The sequence below is a fragment of the Camellia sinensis genome, chromosome 13 (genome assembly GCF_055761805.1).
Source record: "Camellia sinensis isolate YWXY chromosome 13, ASM5576180v1, whole genome shotgun sequence".
Taxonomy (NCBI): domain Eukaryota; kingdom Viridiplantae; phylum Streptophyta; class Magnoliopsida; order Ericales; family Theaceae; genus Camellia; species Camellia sinensis.
In genome coordinates, this window is record NC_138973.1 from 80,808,878 (window position 1) to 80,830,936 (window position 22,059).

General features: G+C 34.6%; 1 protein-coding gene and 2 long non-coding RNA genes across 3 annotated transcripts; all 3 read right to left on the minus strand.

The window, feature by feature from the left end:
* Window positions 1–894: 894 nt before the first annotated feature.
* LOC145805863 (uncharacterized) lies at window positions 895–4,718 on the minus strand. Its single transcript, XM_082901071.1, has 5 exons — window positions 3,712–4,718; window positions 3,466–3,600; window positions 2,068–3,376; window positions 1,510–1,973; window positions 895–1,410 (listed from the first exon to the last, which is right to left on the minus strand). Exons 1-3 carry the CDS (start codon window positions 3,757–3,759, stop codon window positions 2,675–2,677), a joined length of 885 nt encoding a protein of 294 aa, XP_082757197.1. The 5' UTR covers window positions 3,760–4,718; the 3' UTR covers window positions 895–1,410; window positions 1,510–1,973; window positions 2,068–2,674.
* Window positions 4,719–9,958: 5,240 nt separating this feature from the next.
* On the minus strand, window positions 9,959–11,712 carry LOC114303176 (uncharacterized). Its single transcript, XR_014349123.1, has 3 exons — window positions 11,575–11,712; window positions 11,218–11,487; window positions 9,959–10,291 (listed from the first exon to the last, which is right to left on the minus strand). It is a non-coding gene; the product is annotated as an uncharacterized LOC114303176 (long non-coding RNA).
* A 453-nt stretch (window positions 11,713–12,165) lies between these two features.
* LOC114281469 (uncharacterized) lies at window positions 12,166–19,414 on the minus strand. The gene is made up of 3 exons (XR_014349122.1): window positions 19,131–19,414; window positions 17,777–17,855; window positions 12,166–13,085 (listed from the first exon to the last, which is right to left on the minus strand). It is a non-coding gene; the product is annotated as an uncharacterized LOC114281469 (long non-coding RNA).
* Window positions 19,415–22,059: the final 2,645 nt, after the last annotated feature.

The following is a 22,059-nucleotide window of genomic DNA, read 5'->3' on the forward strand; positions in this document are numbered from 1 at the left end:
CTACAATTATAATTAAAATGGAATTGGCCAATTATGCTATTGCCATGGCATATTAACCACGTTACCGATGTACGCATGTCAACTTACGTAGAGATAAAACTGCGCTTATTCCCATTATGGCAAAACAGGTTTTCCAAACTCATTGTCAGCATGTAAACTCCTGTGTAGATCATACTATATATATATGCCAAGGACCGTCTTTCATTAAGAAACAACGTCATGCCTATGCATATGAAAACCTAAACATACAGTTAACATTTTGAAGGACATTACCATCACATCTCCACCATACGATAACAAAAGGACGATGCCATACTAGTAGCCGTGTAAGAATTACTTTTTTCGCACGTAAGGTTCAAAGCTGATAATATGGAATCCAACAAACTATTTGAATTGCCTACCAAATAGTATTAACATTTTTGTCCACCAAAAAAACCAATTCTAACCAACGCTTAATGCGTTGGTGCACCATTCCCCCTGATAATAAAGTAACATAGGACAACTGCCCAATTTAAAATTTCCCTCCTAACATTCTGTTCTACCAGAACAACAAAACATTTATGTATGTCCATTAAATCCAAAAAAAACACATCGTAACCACGTTCTTTGCACCTTCTAGAATGAGCAACGTGAACACCTCTTACAATGTCCTACCACGGAGTCCTTTGCCCGGGTCACTCAAGAACATGTCCACCATCGCAGCTCGTAGCCCAGTTGGTGTGAGACCGTCCATCGTAGTATCAACTTCTACCCCACGAATGAACTGCCTGATGATAAAGCATGCAAAAATTCCGCAATCCGACCTGCACTCACAAAAACCGATTCCAACGTCACTTACACAGCACATCAGCAAAACAGTTAACTCAGTCTAATATAGCAACTACTTATGACTCTGGGACTTGTTGTGGACAATCCATAACAGATACAAAAGTGCCATCGAAAAGGTCTGCCCCATTCCCATCAGCTGTAACTCTTGGTTTCACAAACTTGTTGTGATGGTCAGCCACCCATTGTTTTTGTTGATTTCTCACATGTTAGTTTACATACGTATCGGGTAACATTGAAACCAAGAAAAATTACAATTCGTCAACCATGCACATTCAGATCTCAATCTGTTAAACTACCATCGCACCACCACTACAAATCCACAAAAAATCATATACAAACTACTAGTTGTATTGCTGTACTTACAACTTTGAGAGCCTCATTGTAATGCTCATCGCGCACTCCACGTCTTGGCCTCATGGAGTTGTAATGTTTCCAATTCCCGTTGTGTGAATCGTGTGCCATGACTGTCCAATGATTGGCATTGTAGATCGAGAATAGTGTGTATCTGCAACCTTGCGCAGCCTTTATGTGTACGTTCAAGTACTTCGTTCATGACATTACACTGTTGTTCCGCATCATATCCTGCACAATTTGCCAAAGCCACCAAAGTCGTGTTAGATTTCATTGCAACAAATATTTTTTTCAGATTTCGTGCACACAAACGCACGTAGTGGTACATACCGAACACACACTAGTGTAAACGTATGTCGTGCCCACATATTCTGGTCTTCCACACACCGTCTTATGCATTTCAGTCAACGTAGCAGCGTATGCATTGATTACCAACAGCATATGTTACCCATTACAATTTCAGTGCACTATTAATAACATTTTGTAAATTAATGTCCAGTATGTGCTACTACCATTTTCGCACCATCAAGTAAGAGTGCATGCATTTACATATTCGTAATGGTGTGTTATTTAATTCATCTGTCATTTCGTCACAGCCAAATCAACCACGATATGAACGACACAATGTTTACATGTCCATGTGGGGTTTTTCGTAGGGAGTTAAATAAATAAATAAAGGGCAAATTATACGACACCAGCTTACATTCCCATGAATGGAGTTCTGTTGCACCAGGTCTTTGATGTTTTTGAAATGCACTTGTATTCCATTGTGTCCATCGTCCCACACTATTAACCTACACATAATAAACCAAAGTTAAGAACAACCATAAAACAGCAATTACAACTTCTACATGTCAAAAAATACAACATTCCATACAAACTACCTACCCATCCCCCTCTAAACTGTACATTCTCTCTAGTAGTTGCCTAGCTTCATCCTTCCACATGTTCCACACAGTGTGCCTTCTGTGCCTACCAAAACCATGCCAGGTTTTACGCTCCACTTCAACGTCCTCAACATTGTAAATCACCCCGGGCTCATACGATTTACCTAGTCTCACATTCGTACTTACTTGTTGTCACTCAAATATGGCAAGATATTCGTAGTCAGACAACCTAAATTCTCGTCTTGGTTTGGTCTTCACCCGTTTGACCAACAACGTCATTTTTGGTCCAGAACTTGCTGCAGCATTTGTGTCTTCAGAACCAGCTCCCATGCCAACCACAGTTGCGCCAACATTTACATTTCCATCTAATGCTAGCTGCTCATTTTGGGGATTGCAGCTACCCTCCACCCCTGCCACAGTCGGACACACATTCCCATGGGTAAAGTCATCCGTCAAATCTTCAATCCCAGCTTCGTGCTCAGCAATCTCTAATTCGGTGGTGTCAACGTCTTTGGCTTGGCCTATAGGACACGTAGAGTGCTGTGCATTTTCGACACTCGTGACGTGGCCAGAACCAGTCACTTTCCTGAAAGACTGTTGCTCGGTGTTCACTGATTTGATCCATCATTGACAACACATTGCGTGACCTCGTGCACCTCAAAATCATCAAGACTATCCTGCATATTGCTTATTTTGGACTCCAATTGATCAACCACCTTACTGAGTCGATCAATTTCAAAATCCTTTTCGACAATCACACTATTTAAGTCTACAAACAAATTACCAGCCTGCCTCCCGAGCAGTTGCTCCATTGTTTCGACACGCTGCTCCAGTTCACGCACCCGTGCGTCTTTACTCTTGATTTCACTCTCCAACTCAGCAATTCTGGCATTACAAGATCTCAACTCATCATTCACCCCCCCTTGTTCTTCACCCATGGCTTCACCATCCGGAGTGCTGGCTAGGTCTAGAAGATCCGGGAACAATACCGGCCACACTTCCCCACCTGACACTATCTTCCCACCCACTTTTACCTTGCTGGTTGGTGTACCAGTATTCTTATTCTTATAATCATCTCCACCTTTTATTTTGATGTTACCAGCATTTGGTGTCTCCAATTGCCAACAATTGGAACTAGGCTCCACGCTGCCCACATCATTTGTCTCAGCAGTAGCCCCACGCCCATCACACACTTCAGCTGCATCCACATCCATCCTACTTATACCACTCTCGTTCGGCTCATTCCCAGCAGCAGGCAGTTTAAGAATATGACACTCACTAATTGTCCCAACAAGTTTCCCACACTGCACCTGCAGATACAGAAAATTTTTAAAAAACCAACTTCAGTGTATGCATTGGAAAAAGAAATTAGAAAAATGGAAATGATTTTAATCCATACCTTAATGCAACCTTCTTTCGTCAAATTTATTACTCTCAACTTCGCCACAGCTGCTGCAAGGTTCCAGCGACAAAACCCTAGAGTCACGTTAGGCCGTTCCGGGGTGATGATGTTCGAATGTTCACAAATTAGAAACTGAAATCATAACATAAAACAACCATCAAATATACACGCAACTTTGTCAAACTTTTATTTCATTTTTTCATTCAATCATGTATGCGATTGGCACGTTCATATTATACATACCAGCAATGATACGACACAACCAGTCACTTTCTTTGGCCTGTTGTACATCTCATTTAGCGAGCCAATCAACGTGTTCCTTATCGTTGTAGTCTAGTCATACTGTCGTAACGTGTCGAGCTTGTCGATCACACGAACAAACGCCCAACCTATATGCTCTTCGGTGGCTGCGAAAAACAACTTTGCACAAACATAAAGACACAGCAACTTCGCCACGTCTTCTTTGTCACGCTCGGTACAACCACAGATTGCTTCTGCCAGCAAATCCTTTATAACTTTTGAAGATATCCGAGTAACATTCGGACAACGTCTTTGCATGAAATCGGAGGGCCCTTTGCCACCTTGTGCCAAATCCAAGTTCTCTTTCCCACACTATACCCCAAATATCAACCTGATATCATTATTCCTCAATGGTAACTTAGCTCCAGCAACGTGGAACTTCTCATATTTGGGGTTGTATGATTGAATAATGCGACAAACCGTTGCATCACACTTCTTGAACGCTTTCGGATCAAGCTCGTGAACAAGAATATCAACCTGAAATCGGACAACATCTTTGCATGAAATCGGAGGGCCCTTTGCCACCTTGTGCCAAATCCAAGTTCTCATTCCCACACTATACCCCAAATATCAACCTGATATCGTTATTCCTCAATGGTAGCTTAGCTCCAGCAACGTGGAACTTCTCATATTTGGGGTTGTATGATTGAATAATGCGACAGACCGTTGCATCACACTTCTTGAACGCTTTCGGATCAAGCTCGTGAACACGAATAGCATCAATCATAACCCAAAACGGGGTTTTCTGCAACTGTCTAATGTGTCCCTCACGTAATTCTAATTCAAGCACTGTGCTAATCAGTCCTGATATGTTGGATCGGTACATTAACTTCAACGGATCCACATCAGCTTTTCGAACAGTACCAGCGAGCCCTTTCTGTTTTTTGAATGTCAATTTTGATTGTTTTTTCGTGGCCAGCCGTGTCGACGTTTGCGGTGACCTCGTGGCAATTTTCTGTTTACCATTCCTCTTTCCACTGCCACTTGCAACATATGTTACATGTAAATTAGCAGCAACAAAGTAAAACTGCCATAAATAACATTAGCAGAGCATACGTCATGGCACACCAAATCAAATCATGAATAACATTAGTAGAACAACAGCAGAACATTAGTATACCATTCCCCACCAAATTAAACCACAGCAATCAACAATACCATCAAACAAATCAACAAATTAACGCATACCATTTCCATGGCACACCAACGTAAAACATGAACATACCATTAACATGGGCACACCAATGTTTGTTTAAACAACCCATTACATACCGCACATCGTTGACTTATTACATGCAACACCATAAAAACGAATGTATTATTACATGTCGACGGAAAAAATTCACTATTTTTAACTACATTAACATGGGCACACCAACGTAATTCATGAACATACCATTAACATGGGCACACCAATGTTTGTTTAAACAACCCATTACATACCACACATCGTGGACTTATTACATGCAACACCATAAAAACCAATGTATTATTACTTGCCAACTCAAAAAATTCACTATTGTCAACTACATTAGATACAAACCCAATGAAACAATTGCACCGAACAATAAATTTAACTCTAACCTGATGATGCTTATTCATTAAACAAACTTATACATGTGTGATTATTTTACTTCAAATTGAAGGTTGTGTAACACACTTCATCAATCCATGACAACAAATCACACACCAACGGGAAACCCACCCAAAAAATGACCCCCCATCTCAAATATTCGACTATCTCGATCAATGTAAAAAACCCACAAACCCACATGCATGCATTGCACAAAATCCTCCATACTAACAACTTTATACCAAGCCCACAATAGTCTGCAGTTCGCCTGACATTACACACATAACAATTTTGGCAAACCCGACCGCACCAACACAAACGAAAACAGGGGTTGATGTACACAAACGATTAACATACCTGGAGACATTATTGCCCACCACAGTTATTTCCACCAGATTACGAAGGTTTTCCAAATGGTGCTCCAAAGCACAACAGCGTCACAGCCACCCAGTTTGCTGGTATCGATGTATCAACAGGGAAGGGGTTGCGTATTCATTAGGGTTTCAAGTAAAATGCAAATTCGTATTCTATTTTCCCAATCCACGGCGATTTCACGTTGCCAAAACAAAATCTTTAACTGCTACGCCTAACATTGCGCCATTAACATCGGCGTACTGTGGTAATTTCCTTCCACGTGTCTTCGGTTCCGATCTGGTGGGAGGGAAAACAAACATCAACAAAATAAGGACTTTGGGCATTTTAGTAAAATCCACATTGAAGTATTCCTCAACTACCCTTACTAGAAGATTGTGAACAGAGTCAAACACGGATAATGTTGTCATTAACACTACATTGGGACTAATTGGATTATAAGATAAAAAGTAGGACCAAATGGGTCAGAAGATAAGGATTTGGGATTTATTGGTGCATGTCCCAAAAATTAAAGGGTGCATGAAAATAGAGCTTTTACAAGAAAGGACCACTACGGGCGGTTTTGGGTCTTATTATTTTAGTTGTTTTTTATTTTATTTTTTTGATTATTTTATGAGATGAAAAAAATTATGTTCAAGATGATTTGTAATCCTTTTTTTTCTGTTAGTTAAATAGATAGTTGTAAGAGAAAAAATAATTAATTAATGTATAAAATATGACATTTTATCTTATTATCTATTTTAATTTTTTTTATTAGTTATTTTAATAAAATAAAAAAAAACTAGCCCTGAAACATGGCCTAAATATAATTTTTTTTAGGAAATAACTGTCCAGTGCAACAATTAAAAAAAAATTTACAAATCATTGAAAGAATTTATACATTTTAATAATTAAAACACTATACTTTTTTTATAATTTTTTTTCTGTGCACTGGACAGTTTTATTTTCCCGAGCCACTAATATATTATTATGGGGTTCAAGGAAAGTTTGAAGAAAGTCCTCAAGCCTCTGCCCACAGACCGCGTTGGAAGGGATCTAATAAGGTTGAAATGGTTATCTCACATGCATGTTCTGTTCAAACAAAGTCCTCAATCTCTCCCTACAAACGCCGTTGATGAAATGTACAGACTTCAGAGGGCTGTTTATTTGGTTTTTAAAATTTGTGTCAGACAATTTGTTATAACTTTTCCTTCTAATCTATTTGGTAAAAAATAACTTAAATCAATTACAATAAGCTAATTATCCAAAAGTTAATAAAAGAATGCTCTCAGGTTTTGACATGGGCTTTTCTGATTATTTTATTTACAAAAAGATAAAATTAATTAAAAAATTAATTAAATAAAATGTCATATCTAAATTATAATTATTTTATTTTTCTCTGATAAAAGTCAAAAAAATCCATCCCAAACGAGGTTTTTTAACCCCAGATTAAAATAGTCAAAAAGTCAACACACATTCCAAACGAAGGCTCAGCATGTTTTCAAGTTATCAACTTTTTACTTATAATGAGTTGCATCAAATACGCCTAAAAACGTTTTGTTTCCTCCTTACCAACTATTTTTCCTTTCCTCATAAATAGTAGATTAATGATTTATCTAATGAATTTATTTAATCTGAATTCGTCAAAATGAGTCGTTTTTCAAGAAAATCTTGATTAGCCCGAATTCGCTCAAATAAGTCTCTTTCCAAGAAGAATTAATCGATTCTTTCCACACAAAAAAAAAAAAAAAAAATTTGTTCAGACGAATTTAGACTAAACAAATTCAGTAGATGTAGCGGTGTTGTAAATAATATTTGGGTTAATTACACTAATTTCTTTTCGCTTGATTTTTTAAAAAATACATTAAATCTTTTAAATTCAGCACAATTATATTTTACTCCTTCCTTAGTTTTTAATTTTTAATAGGGTAATTATGTGGAGACTTTTCATTATTAGCGAATATCATTTTATTCCATTAATCTATAAATTCGTACATATTAACCATCTTAACTATAATATTATCCGATCAAAATAGAATAGTTATTGGACTTCAGAGGACAATGATTAACAATCCATCATCATAATCATTTAGTAGATCTAGTCGCAACTCTAGAAATTTTTATAAATGGGTCACCTTACATGTACGTTAAACAAATTCTATTACAAAAATAAATAAACTAAACAACATTTAAAATTTTCAAACTTCAAGTAAAACAAACTGTAACACTATTATATTATTGTCTCGAAGAAAAGAACATAACTTTTACAATTACATTGGATGATATTTTATTTTTAGAATCATTACATAATAATCATGTTATCAATAGTATCAAATACATTATTTTTCTGTGTAAGAACTCATTCATCTGTTAATTTCTCATTCAGTTACATAACTGACTCTTTAATATTAAAATAAAAGTTAGGCTTTGAACTTGAGGTTCTGTTTAATTGTTTCGAACCGTTCATTTTATAATACCCTTAATTTTTATCATCTATAAAAATATTTATATCAGTTTGATAATCATAACTTATTCATTTTACCTCATTGTTTAAAAAAAAAAATATACCAAAAGTACATTTTTTTAAGGCCTCTTTTGGGAAAACCAAAAAAAATCAAGAGTCAGCTTTTAATCTATTTTGAGCCACATCATTCTCTCTACTTTTTTATACGTTTTTTTCAAAAAAAAAAAAAAGAAAGAGTTATAATGTCAATTTTTAATCAACTTCCTAAAACAATCCTAAATAAATCATTCACTTTTGATAAATGAACAAGATAAAATAAAATAATTACAATTATTGTATCGATCTCATTTTTTGATGATAAACATTGAGTCTTACAAAATGAACAATTAAAATTTTTGAAACACAACACTTAGCCCACAGGCCCTTGAGTTGTCTCTAATTCAAAAACTTAAGAAAAACTATCTTCAATAAAATATTTGGTGAGACTTTTTCTTCTTTTTTTTTGTCTTTTTTTTAAAAAAAAAAAATGAGGGAGAGCCGGTGACTTCTGGCGTTGGGTGTAGAGTTCTATTTGGAAGTTCTATAAATTTTTAATAGGATTAAACAATTTAAAATAAAATATTAACAAATAAATAAATAAAATTAATAGCTCGATGGACATGGTACCCATGAGCCCCCATGGGCAAAATACTAAGTTTCATAAAAGAAATATCAAATTTTTTTTATGAATCTTTAAAAATAATTTAACGTGACAGATAACCAAAAATAAAAAAAAGACTTGTCTTATAGTAAATGTTAGTAAATATATATTCAGAAATGTTTGGGACCCCTTTTTTGGGGTTCCATGACCCCCAATTTGATCTTGACCCCTAATTTGATCTTAACCCCTGATGTGTGTGTGAGATCCACTCATGTATGTGTGAGCTCCACATTATGAGTGATAATGATGAGAGTGGAGGGTGTGGGAGTCATGTATGTGTAGAAATCTCTATCACAATTGATATATATATTTTGTATATACATTAGAATTAGGATTTACATTATAGAGTAATATTAGGATTCACTTTCTTGTTCACCACTCTTCCTTGCCTATATATATTGACCTTTATTGTATTGTATTGACATATACACAATATTATTCAATATACTTTTCTATTTCTCCAATTGTGTTAACAGTAAATATGTTTGAATTTTAAAATCTTAATTTGCAAATAGTCATTGTTAAATAACTCAAAACATCTAGGATTTACACAACCATTCTTGGGCTAGCATTAGATTGATCTAGTTCATGTGAAGCTAATTTCAATTTTTACGGTAATACAAACAAGAGCGTTTGGGTTCTACAATCAAGCCCACTCATTGTTGGTTACACTCCTCGTAACCAATCATTCTTGGAAAAAATCAACTCACAGATCAGTTCATTTCTAAGTTTTAAATACAAAAACTTAGGATCACGTAATAATTAGTACACAAGAAAGAAATCCCAGTTATAAAACACATAATATAAGCTTAATCAAGTGAAGTTGGTTATTACTAAAGCTTAATCACGCAAAAAATTGAAACAACTCACAAACATTGCATCACTAACACTACTTTGACAATGTGCTACACACATAGTAAGAGTTGTGTTGTGTGTGCACGTGCGTGCGTGCAAGAGAGGGAGGGAGAGAGAGAGAGAGAGAGAGAGAGAGAGAGAGAGAGAGAGGATTCTTAATCCAATCAGCCATTCAGTTTAATTTTCTCGTTCTCCTTACACAAAGATTGCAATTAAAATAAACTATGTTCCTTAAATGATAAGAAAGAAAAAGAAATCAAGTATTCAATTCAGGGAACCCAAAACAAAATGCTCTGAATGCACACAGTGAACAGTGAACAAATTTAACTACATAAAGTGATCCTAGCGTCAAGAAAAAATTCAGCAAAACACAAGTTTAGCATCAGGAAGTTGGACAATAGAATGGTAGTAGCATTGACAACATCGGGCAGCATACCTTTCACACTATCCGCTCCAACTCCCTCACATAACTGTTTGTCTGATTGATGAGTTGCAGAGATTGTATCTCCTTGCAAGGTGCAGATTCTTTTGCCTTTTGGAAAATCACAAACCCGTTCTTTAACTCCCACTCAGGATGTTCCTGCAAATTGCATATAAAACGATGCTTATCAAAGTTTGTATTGGACACCAAATCAAGAACAAGGCTTCCATGTTGGTGGATTTTGGTATTATCATTAATACAAGGTTAATATGCTATCACTTAAGTATAGAATGATAAACCATAAATAATGCATATATTGCAACTCCACAAAGCCCTTGCATCCAGGCTCTATTTGATTCATTGATTTGGTGATTAAAAAAAAAAAGGAAAGGAAAATAGAAGGAAAATCATTTTTCTTCGTTTTGTTACCTTGGAAAATAGTGCAGAAAATAAAACATGGTGAAAAAAAGGGAGAAATGTCAACTTTTATAAGTTTTAACGACAATTCAAAAAAATCGTCACAAAAAAAAATACTAATTTTCAATTTTCAGCGATAATTTGAAAAATTCGCCACTGAAAAAGTCACTAATTGTAAGTTTTAGCAACAATTTATAAAAATTGTGACAAAAAAAGTCAATAATTATCAATTTTTAGCGACATGAAAAAAAATCGTCACAAGAAATTATTTTTAGCTACGATTTTACTAGGACTTATTTTCAATAAGACTTGATGTGAATTAAGTCCAACTATTAGGACCTATTGATAGTTTACCCTAATTCTTCAAATATAGTGGGATAGTCAATGTTGCTACCAAGTAAACAATGTGCATATGTAAAAGCAGTAACACCAACCAACGTGCATTTAATTTGCATCATTATTTCCGCCCAAACGAAATTCAACTATTGCGACTGTCCACTAGCAAACTCTCATAAATGCCCCCATTTTCCTCTACTTAAAAGAATACATTATATTATCTGAACAGAATGAACAACTATAATCAAATAAAACACCCTAAAAAATCAGCTATTATTTCAACTCTTGCCTCTCCTTTTAATCTCTGCCATAAGTAAAGTCACACAATTTACCTGACTGTCTTTGCCAACAGATCCATGAAATAAATGTAAGTTTCATGGCGTACAGTCTGTCTCGCACTCAAGACATGGTTGTAAGCCCCCTCCATAAACGATTGCTCCAGTTCTACAGCATGCTTGATACAATTATTCTCCACGGCACTGGCTGAAAGCAATTCCAATTTCAGTGTGGAATTCAGCAATTCTGTTCTGCACAAGGAGTCTGAAAAGGTCGAGACCTAAGATAGGATACTCCTGAGAAGACGGTGGAAGGCGGCCAATGCTCTATCAAAGGAAAAAAAGGTCATGACCATTACCTTTCAAATTCAAAGGGTAAACAAGATAAATAAGATAAGTCAGCAGTAAGCTCACTCTTAGAGCCAGACAGAAATCAACAATGTCCATGCCTGTCTCAATTGCATTATTGAACACTGACTACCCAATTTTATCAACACATCGTCAACCACATTACCCCCACTATATGCCACTAGAAATAGAAAAAAGTCGTTCACAATCATGAAATTAACGCCTTTATTGTTAACTGCTAGAGGACTTTCTAAAAGCGGCACACTTCGACACATGGATCAGGCAGGAAGGAACACAAACAGACATGTTCCAAAAAAACATATACAAAAATCCTTCATATACCTTAAATTCAGTCTAATTGTTGGGATAAGTTACTGTGCACTGAGTTTCACATGTGCACTAGCTCCTCCATGACCACAACTAGGATTAGCTAATTCAAATTAGTGTTATTAAAGGCGATAGGCGCACCAAGGTGCCAAGGTCTCCTGGGGCATACGCTCAAGGCTCAAGGCTCAAGGCACAAGGCAAGGCGCAGGCTTCACCGAAGTGAGGCACACCTTGTATGAAAAAAATATATAATTTAATATAAGTAAATAATTTAGGGTTCAACATAAACAAAATGAAATGTTAAACATTTAGTGTTTTTTGGAGATCAGAACTTAGGGCTAATGCTTCTTCTATCATTGATTTTGGGGTTGAATGCCCAAAGTATTGGCATCTGTAATAAAAGTAGGGATCTTCCGTAGCTACATCATATTAAATCAATGGGAAGATTTTAAACAAAACCAATTAAAGCGACAATAAAAAAAGCCCTCAAGACGCAAGCCTTGGGCCAGTCAAGTGCTATCGAAGTTGCCTGGCCTGGAACAGCACAAGGCGCAAACCTTAGGCCTAGATGGGACTTGGGCCTTAGCGCACCTTATCGAAGTCATCCAGTCTGGAAAATACAAGGAGCAAAACTTGAGCCTAGATGAGACTTGGGCCTAGGCGCGCCTTTAATAACACTAATTCAAATTAATACAGATATGAAGCACATAGAAGTTAAAGCTTGACGGCGATGCATTTAAAAATATGTTTCTCATCCAACACAATAATTTATCACATAGGTATGCAGCAAGACAACATAAACTGAAGGTGTTGTTTTTGTCCATCAAATCTAAACTGCTACTACTGGTACCAACCAAAAAAAGAAAAAAAGCCAGATAAGAAAAATCTGGTTTCAATCTAGAGAAACCAAATGCTAACATAATAGCCCACACAAATTAGAACATTTAAACAATTCATTGTCCGGTTTAGTTTTCTGAGGTCATCTAACTTGTGGAGGGGGAAAAGAAGATAGCTAGAAATTCTCCTCAAAAAATGACTCCAAATGAACTCAAACATGGCAAAAAAGTATATGACCTATTTTATACAACCTGAAAATATGTGGTCCTAATTTCATCTTTTGCCATCCATTTTTGCCAAGGATATTGAAAATATAAAGGTATAGTAAGGTTTCAAATGAAAAAAATCCCTTTCAAAGGCATCCTGGTCCTCAATCTTCACACTTAAAACAACTGCATGCTCATATATATCCCCTGCAAATTGTCAATCAGAAACATCATCAGTGAAACAGCTTAGGACTTGAAAATGGAAGTAATTTGACAAAATTTGGTACACATAATATTCAAATTTCCTTAAAATGTTATTGTAAAACTTATACATAAGTCATGAGCAGCATGCCACGTTAACCAAATCAGGTATTCTAGTCAAAATGCTAGGACTTGAAATAGTTAATATATTTAAAGCTACAGTTGTTCAAACAAACTCAGTCATCAGTGATTTCCATCTTTTAATTTTCCTTATCCAATTTGCAAGTATGTTTCACAAGAACATTCACCTAAAGGGCTGTGAAAACTTGTCTTGCGCAATCTTCACTTTTGATCAACTTTTCCATAGTGGTCATCACTTTTCATACCTCAGTGCATATTGTTATTATTATCGTACCACAACTGAAGATAGAGCCGACAACGCTCTTACATGTCACAATACTTGGCCGGGACGTGTTGGGTCTTGTAGACCCTAATAAGTATTGTACACTGAGCAATGCGTCCAATGGCAGGTTTTGGGGGGGACTCTCCCAAGGGATGAGGGGTCCAAATATTTGTAATTTCTTGTTACTTCCATGTTGTCCTAATTTTTATACTTATAAATAGATGAAGCGGGCACCTCTTGTACTATAGAGAGTCAGAGTTGTATCGTTTTTTTTATCATAGTGAAAGCCATGGACTTAGCCCTATTCTGGAGTAAACCATGTAAATCTCTGTGTTCTTGTGTGTGTGTGTAATTTCTTTGATTCGTTTTATCTTTCTTGTTTATTATTGTCTCACTGATCCTTGTTTGGAAGAGACAATTTCCTAACAGGACAAACACAATAATCTAACTTTGGTGGGGCCAAAGCACACAACTCCTAAAAAAGCAAGAGCGAGCGGGCGGGCGGGCAGGGGTGGCGGGGGGGGGGGGGAGAATAAAAAAATATAAATAAAGTAAATAATAAGTGGGTTCAAGCCATTTGTCAAAACTTTGCTAGTTTTTTTAATCCAAAATTAAATTCCAGCCTCTTGTCAAAACCTGTCATTGAAACACCTAATTTTCAAGGCATGATAACATTTATGCTTACAATTTTTATGTTTATAAATAAGGGGGACTTACGTGTAGATCTTAATAGGTGGACTTATTGTCCAATAAGTTTTATGATAATTAATAGCATTTTTCATTAAACATTATTTAAAAAGTCAATAATTGTTAACTTTCAGTGATAATTCAAAATTTTCATCATAAAAAATGTCACTAATTATAAGTTTTAGCGACATTTTAAAAAAATCGTCACAAAAAAATTCACTAATTTTCAATTTTCAGTGACAATTTGAAAAATTCGTCACAAAAAAGTCACTAATTGTAAGTTTTAGTGACAATTTATAAAAATCGTGACAAAAAAAAAGTCGCTAATTGTCAATTTTTAGCAACATGCAAAAAAATCGTCACAATTATTTTTAACGACGATTTTACTAGGACTTATTTTCAATAGGACTTGATGGGAATTAAGTCCAATTATTAGGACCTATTGGTAGTTTACCCTATAAATAATTTAAAAACTGTGTACAAAAACTGATTTGGTGCCTAATTTTGTTTCTAAAAATTATAGACAAACTACACTAAATTTTTTATTAAAAATAAAAAGTTTATTTTACTCGTCTCAAAAATAAGTTTTCATTCTGTCCTCTTTCTCCTACCCCCTTTGGTCACCACCACCAACAATTATATTCGGCTAACACACGACCCAAAAATAAAAAGTAATAGCCAAACCTTGTGTATGTATGATAGAGATATGATATGAATGATGATCTTGTACTATTGTTAGATGAGAAACAACAGAGAATTGCTTTTATTACAATGTATCTTCGTACAGTGAAATAGAATGAGTTCATAATTACAGCATAGAATAAAGCACAATAAACTCCCAAAATGGGAGAGACATCCCAAACAAATACAATAATTACAACATAAAACACAATTATAAATAAACTCCCAAATGGTAGTGACATCTCAAACAAGTACGAGGGGAATAAATTTCACATGCAAGTGTGAAAAGTCAAGCTCTCAGGGCAAGTTTGATTAGTAGGATTATAATATAGGATTGGGATTGTTAGTCCATAGACTCACAATCCCATGTTTAATTGCAAATTTTATTAAACGGATTGGGCATACATTCAATCCGACAAAAATGGTGAATTTTTAATATTAAGAGGGGTTGGGGATCATAATTTCAAGTATGAAAGGAAACAAAATAAAATGAATACATAATAAATGGTTATCTCACAAATTTAATTTGATAACTAATCCTGCACTAATTCATGAAATAATTAATTCTTTCACTATTAATCATGTTAATCAAACAAGGCCTTAACCTTCTAATAAGGTGTAAGAGCTCTAGCCAACAGACTAATCTCTATAAAGAGAGTATTTTGAAAGATATAACTGTAAACAAATAATATGCTATAGTATTGTAAAAATATAATTGCATAATGTTTTTGTTGGAACCAGATGCAAGTAAAGAGTGTTCAAGTCCAAATAAGAGGGTTTAGTAAAAATCAAAGGATTCAATGAACCTACAATTAATTTGAGCAAGTAAAATTCATTTGTTTAAATAAATAAACAAATTTAAGTGGGTTCAATTGAACCCTCTCAATTAAGTGTAGTGTCGCCCCTAAGCACACTCCATGGATTGTCATGCAACATTACTAGTTTTCTTTTTTCAATCCTCAAAAGACCTTTCATTGTCCCTTCAAAATGTCCACAGAACACCGAACACTGCAATCTACCGCACCTTTTTATCCGAGTTCTTAGGAAAAACTAAACTCCAAGAACTTAGAAGCCCACCTCTTGAGAATGGCATCACCCACTCAACCCCTTAGTTGCACGAAGCAGAAGCGGGAACGGGGGCGGGAGCGGGGAAGCGTCAGCCGATAGAAGTTTCTTAGGTTGGGAGCGTCTCGATGAGCGATAATATATATATATATATATATTTTTAATAGTTATTTTTAAAATATATTTATTATATAAAGGTGAGTTAAATAGTTATTTTTAAATATATTTATTATTTTTATCTTAGGTATTATTTTTATTGACAATATTTTTAATTTATTTATATAATTATTTTATTTTTAATTGATATATATTATAAATGAAAAATAAAACAAATAAGGAATAATAAAATATGTTAAAAGAAATAAAAGATAAAAATTGGATGGTTTGTTTTATAGATTTTATTTGATTTTTTTTATTACATTTGATTTAATTAGATTTATTATTATATAACAAATTATATTATTTATTACATGTTAAAAATGAGAGGGGGGAGACAGAACACAAATCGACGAGAGAGAGAGAGGAGGAGAAGAAGAAGAAGAAGAAGAAGAAGAAGAAGAAGAAGGTGAGCAGATCGAAGGCGATGGTGAGAAGATCGAAGGCGAGAGCGAATGCGAGCATATCCCGAGGCGAGAGCAGATTGAAGGCGAAGTCGATGTCGAAGGTCGACGTCGATGTCGAAGGAGAAGGCGACAGAGAGACCAGGTCTCTCTCTCTCTCTCTCTCTCTCTCTCTCTCTCTCTTCCCTTTACGATCCCGTCTTGGACTGAATCGCGTTTCTCTCTCCACAAAAAAGCGATTCTTACACGTTTCTTTCTAGGAAACACGGAATCGCGATTCTTACTCAGAATCACCACCTGGTTGCACGATTCCTGCAACTAAGCTCAACCCCAGAAACTAAGAAGATCAAACTTCATAGCTTGTCAGCAACAAGGCAATGAGTAAGGAGGGTGATTGACATTCTCCCTGCCTTACATATATCAATATAACTAATTAATCTCTTCTATATATCTTCATAGTTTGGCAAAAACGACGATGTTTCATGCATTATGTAAACAAAATAAAAATATAACTAAATCGTAATGAATCGTGAATTGAATCGTATGATTCACTCAATTTTTTATTCAACAACATGATTCAAATCATTTTGGTTGACACGTGTATTAAATCGTAATCGAATCGTAAATCATAGGATTCTAATGACCATGAACACGATATCACCTCCACATCACAAATCATGGCAAAAAGAGCAAATTGAAAACACTCCCGCCTAGAAAGTCTCCAAGACATGCATTTTTTCTCTCCTCGAAAATCAAATAATCGTAAAGGTCAAAATAAAGCCTTCACGGAGTAGATTTTCCAAACTTCCAAGGCCCTCCGAAAACATGTCTTTTCAAAACATTGTTTGAATACTTTGCACTCCCTCAAAGTTTTGTCATCCAAACCCATCCAAATGCAATATAACTACCACCCAACAAAAAACAGTGTATGTAACTACGATGACGCTTTTTTCTTAGCATGGAGAGGTATGACATGAAAAATTTAGCCTCACTAGTTTAGCTATTACATTGCTTCAGTCACTTCACAATGCAGAATATATAGGCAACATAGAGAGAACTAAAACAACCTATAGCTCACAAGCCAAGTTAAGAACAATGGAATAGATAAAATTCAAGAACCAGCAAAGAGGGATAGCAGTATACGGGTTTTCTTCTCTGCTTATATCCTAGTCTTGCACAAAAACACACAACCCAAGAGGATAGAATCATGTGAATCAACAATAGAGTAGTTTTATCAACAAATAGCAACACAACCAACCAAAGTACGAAATATATTTGATAGATAAAGTCGAGTAAGTTACTTGCTAATGTCAACTCTTCAACGGCATTGGGAGTTTCTTCAAACAATGGTGGAAGGCTTCTAAACTCTGTCAGCAATACCTGCAAAATAAAAGAAGATGACTCACACCATACTGCAGCCAATCGGAAATCATCTTTGATCAAATATAGAGATTGGGAGGTTCCATTCCCTCTAATTCCATCGATTTAGTTGAGTATTAGGCATCATGTACAGACAACTACGTCTTACCGCTGATACATCCCATAATTTCTTTAGCAATGGTATTGAAATACTTTTTTTAGTTCCAACCTAAACCCAACTCACTTGCCAAAGGGGGGAAGAATTTTTATATGCGGATAGAGTACATGCCATATGGTACCTTTTACTATTATGATTGACTTTGATAGTAGAATCCATTACATTTATGTCAGGCGTTTGAGAAACACTACGAGACATATACATTTGTGATTGGTGAAAGATAATATCACGTGGTATCCTATTCACATACAAAAATTTCTCCAAACGAAGACAATGTTGCCCATATCTTGATGAAGATGAGGATTTTGAAACCATATATCTTCTTGATTTTCCCACACAATCTCAGCTCTATGCCATCACACATCCACGGGTGTCCTCACCATTTTTTTGTCTCATATGCCTACCTGCACCCTCCCTCTTCTCTCCTCCTCTACCATTTTAGAGAGAGAGTGAACTTTCTTCAACCTCTTTTCTTTCTCCTTTATATAAGGAAAGTGATGATGCATCAATTTCCAATGTATATATTTACATGTATTTATGTAGAATTCCCCTATATACATATGTATCTGAAATAGCCATGGTATGGGCTTGTCAATTGTCATCAGGATTAGAAAGAGAATGGCCTCTACGCTCACATATGACAGCGACCAAACAGGGCCTCTCTCTCTCTAAAAATTTATCACTGTCGAAATCATATACAAAAGATTTGAACAATTATGCCCAAGGCAGACCCACTTCCATACAATGTCACTAGAATGGCAGCATTATTGATATTAAAAAAAAAAAATACACCGCATACCTTCCGAATTCAACCAATAGATAAACAAAGATGTCCAATTTCATACCGAATACCATCTAAATTTGACCAATACATAAACAAAGACGTTTAATTTTCTGGTTTTGTATCAAAGTCCCAAATGTTACTCGCTATTGTCAATAAACTCGATATATAATAGTTCAAAACTTACCTATCCAAAAAAAAAAAAAAATAGATAACAAAAATCAGTAATTAACAAATTTAGGCCTTACGAAAGTGTAAGAGGTTCTCAAAAACAAATATTAAAAACATGAAATTGAATCTGATACGAAATAAAAATTAGGGTTTTGGGAATTGTGACCTTGAGTTGAGAGAGGAGTTTGGATCAAGTATCAAAATCGTTCCGAATAAAAGCGGCTTTGAATCTCTCGAATAGCTGCGAAACCTCTGTGAGTTTCGGATCCATCTCTCTCTCTCTCAACACTTTTTCTGTTTCCTGAATTCTGAACACTCTTCTTCGCAGTTACCACTCGTCGCTTTGAAAGCTTCTCTTCTTTTGTGCAAGACAGGATTTGGAGGGAACTCGGGGCGGTTTGATCCGGGGTGGGCTGCCAAAATTGCTGCTTCGATCGATCCGGGTCTCTTTCTTTTCTTTTACTTTTGGATAAATTACAAATATACCCTGAGATTTGATTAAAATACGATACGCTTCCGTAGTTTTAGAAATTACATTTTACTCTTGAGGTTTCTAATTTTATAACAAATCATCTCTTTTATTAATAAATTATCAAATCAATTAGTAGTTTTTAATGATGTTAGAAATATATTTCAATTAATAATTTAGATAATGTTATTAGTATATAGGAAATCAATTATGAATTTCATTTTTTTGATTAATTCTGTTAAATAAAAAATTCTACCAAGGAGGGTATTTATAATTTTTCAAACCACAACCACAAGAGACAATTTGTACTTTAAACAAACTTCAGGAGGTGTATTTATAATTTACTCTTTACTTTTTTATCAAACTAGTGATACTGTACACGTGCATTGCACGTGTATTTCATCTATTGAAATTATATTTTTTAAATAGAAACTTTTATAAATAGATATTAAATATATACTTACTAATCTTATATTCGATGATTTTTAAGTAATGTAATTTTGTATATCTTCTTATTTATTTGGGTTTTATACATATATATATTATTTATGACTTTTTATATGATGCTGATTCATTTAAAATTAAATAAGGAAAATGTTTGGTAGCTCAAAATTTTGTGGTTCAAATGGCTCAAATCTGTCAAAACGACGTCGTTTTACACTCAAAATCTGTCAAGACGACGTCGTTTTGAGTGATTTGAGCCATTTGAGTCACAAAATTTTGAGCTACCTAGCATTGTTGATTAAATAATTACATATCATTATAAAATAATATTAATTATATTTAACTTTACTGTTAAAAATAACATAAATAATACAACATGACAAACTCTTAATCTATAGTATCACACAAATCATAATTCTATTAATTTCACACAAATATCTAGAATTCATTTGTAAATATCACTGTAAACCCAAAAAAAAAATCAAAAATTATTTTGGCATCATGGCCGAATGTTATTTTCACAAAAATGAGTCAATATAAATCTTTCATGGTTGTTTTGGAAAGTCTTGGTAATGCGATGAAAACATTTAATATGCCAACTACTTATGACATGTATATGTTTGAAACTAAGATGGAACAAGTATACCGCATACCCAAAGAACTTTGGCCCCGTTTGTTTCAGAGGTAGAATGGAGGGGATTTATAGTGAGAGAATTAATAGTGAAGGGATTAAGTAAAATTGTGTTTGTTTTGATGATAGTTGTTAGTATAGGAATTGTTAAATTATTTTTATATAAAATCATAAAACAAAAATAAAAAATTAAACATTAAACATTAATATTTAAAAAAAATTCCCAATATGTAAAAAATAAAAAAATATATAAAAAATTCTAATCCCCTCACTATTTTTCTAATACCACCTCTACCTCCTCCATTTCAATCCCCCTTTCAATCTCCATCTATAACCCCTTCTCCATCCTAATCCCCTCCCCAACTCTACAAATAAACAAAACATTACATAACTCTACCTCCATCTTAATCCCCTCCCATCCATTACACCCTAAAACAAACGGGGCCTTTGTCCCTTACTATTTAACTTATGTTTTAAATTCAAGAATGGCTGGTGCTGATTACGTCACTATAAATTTTGAGGTATAATATCATAATATGAAAATAATTAAAATTGAGCAGAATGAAAGTGAGATAATACATTGTTGTAAATTATATGCAATACTACTATAAAATAATAAGGGGGTAATATTAAACACAAATAAAAATATTGCAAAAAAAGAAGTTAAATAAAGAAAGATTCACTTATTGATTGAGGCATGTAATCATTGTTTTAAGTATGAATTTTTGCCCCTCTAAGTGCGAAATCCGGTGTAACAATTATAATGTCCTATTTCTAAAATTTAACTATCGCTTTTCAACAATTATGCATTTGCAAAAGTGAAGATATACAAAATTGCTCTTAATTGTTCCCAAATTAAGTAAAAATACATTACAAACTATGTTAATTTATAAACCAATATACAACAAAAAGTAATATTTCATAATGTGAGAAAAGTGAGAGTAAGAGGTTCGGTATCAGAAAGTTGTAGACCTATTAATATAAAGTAAAATGATGATGTACAAATGTGATTTGGTTGATGAATATCAAAATAAAAATTGCAAGAAACAAGAAGGTTAAACTCATAATTTACTAAGAATTTTGATGAAGAGATTATTTCATTTTACCCTTATATTTTTACACGATTTTCAATGACCCCCCAGACTACTCTTATTTTCACGCGTAACCCCATACTATTTAAGTTACTATCAATTTTGTCCCTGCCATCACATTTGAAATGGAAAAAGTTAAAAGAATTACATTTTGGCCCCAAATTTCAAAAGTAAAATGCAGACTCATCATTTCCTACCAACAAACCACCACCACCACCACCAACCACCACTTCAAGCCCTTCTATCTCCTTCGTTATAACTCCATTTCGCTCATTTTTATGTCGTTGGATTCAACTCACGGTCTAGTTTTCGTATAACATCTCACACGTCTCATTCTTCCTCTTTTTGTATGCTATCGAAGCTCTGAAAGTAGATAAAAAAAAATAAGACTTTTCTTCTTGTTTTCAACTTTTCTTCGAGCCATCATTTGGACTTCATATCTTTCTCGATTCTTGACGGT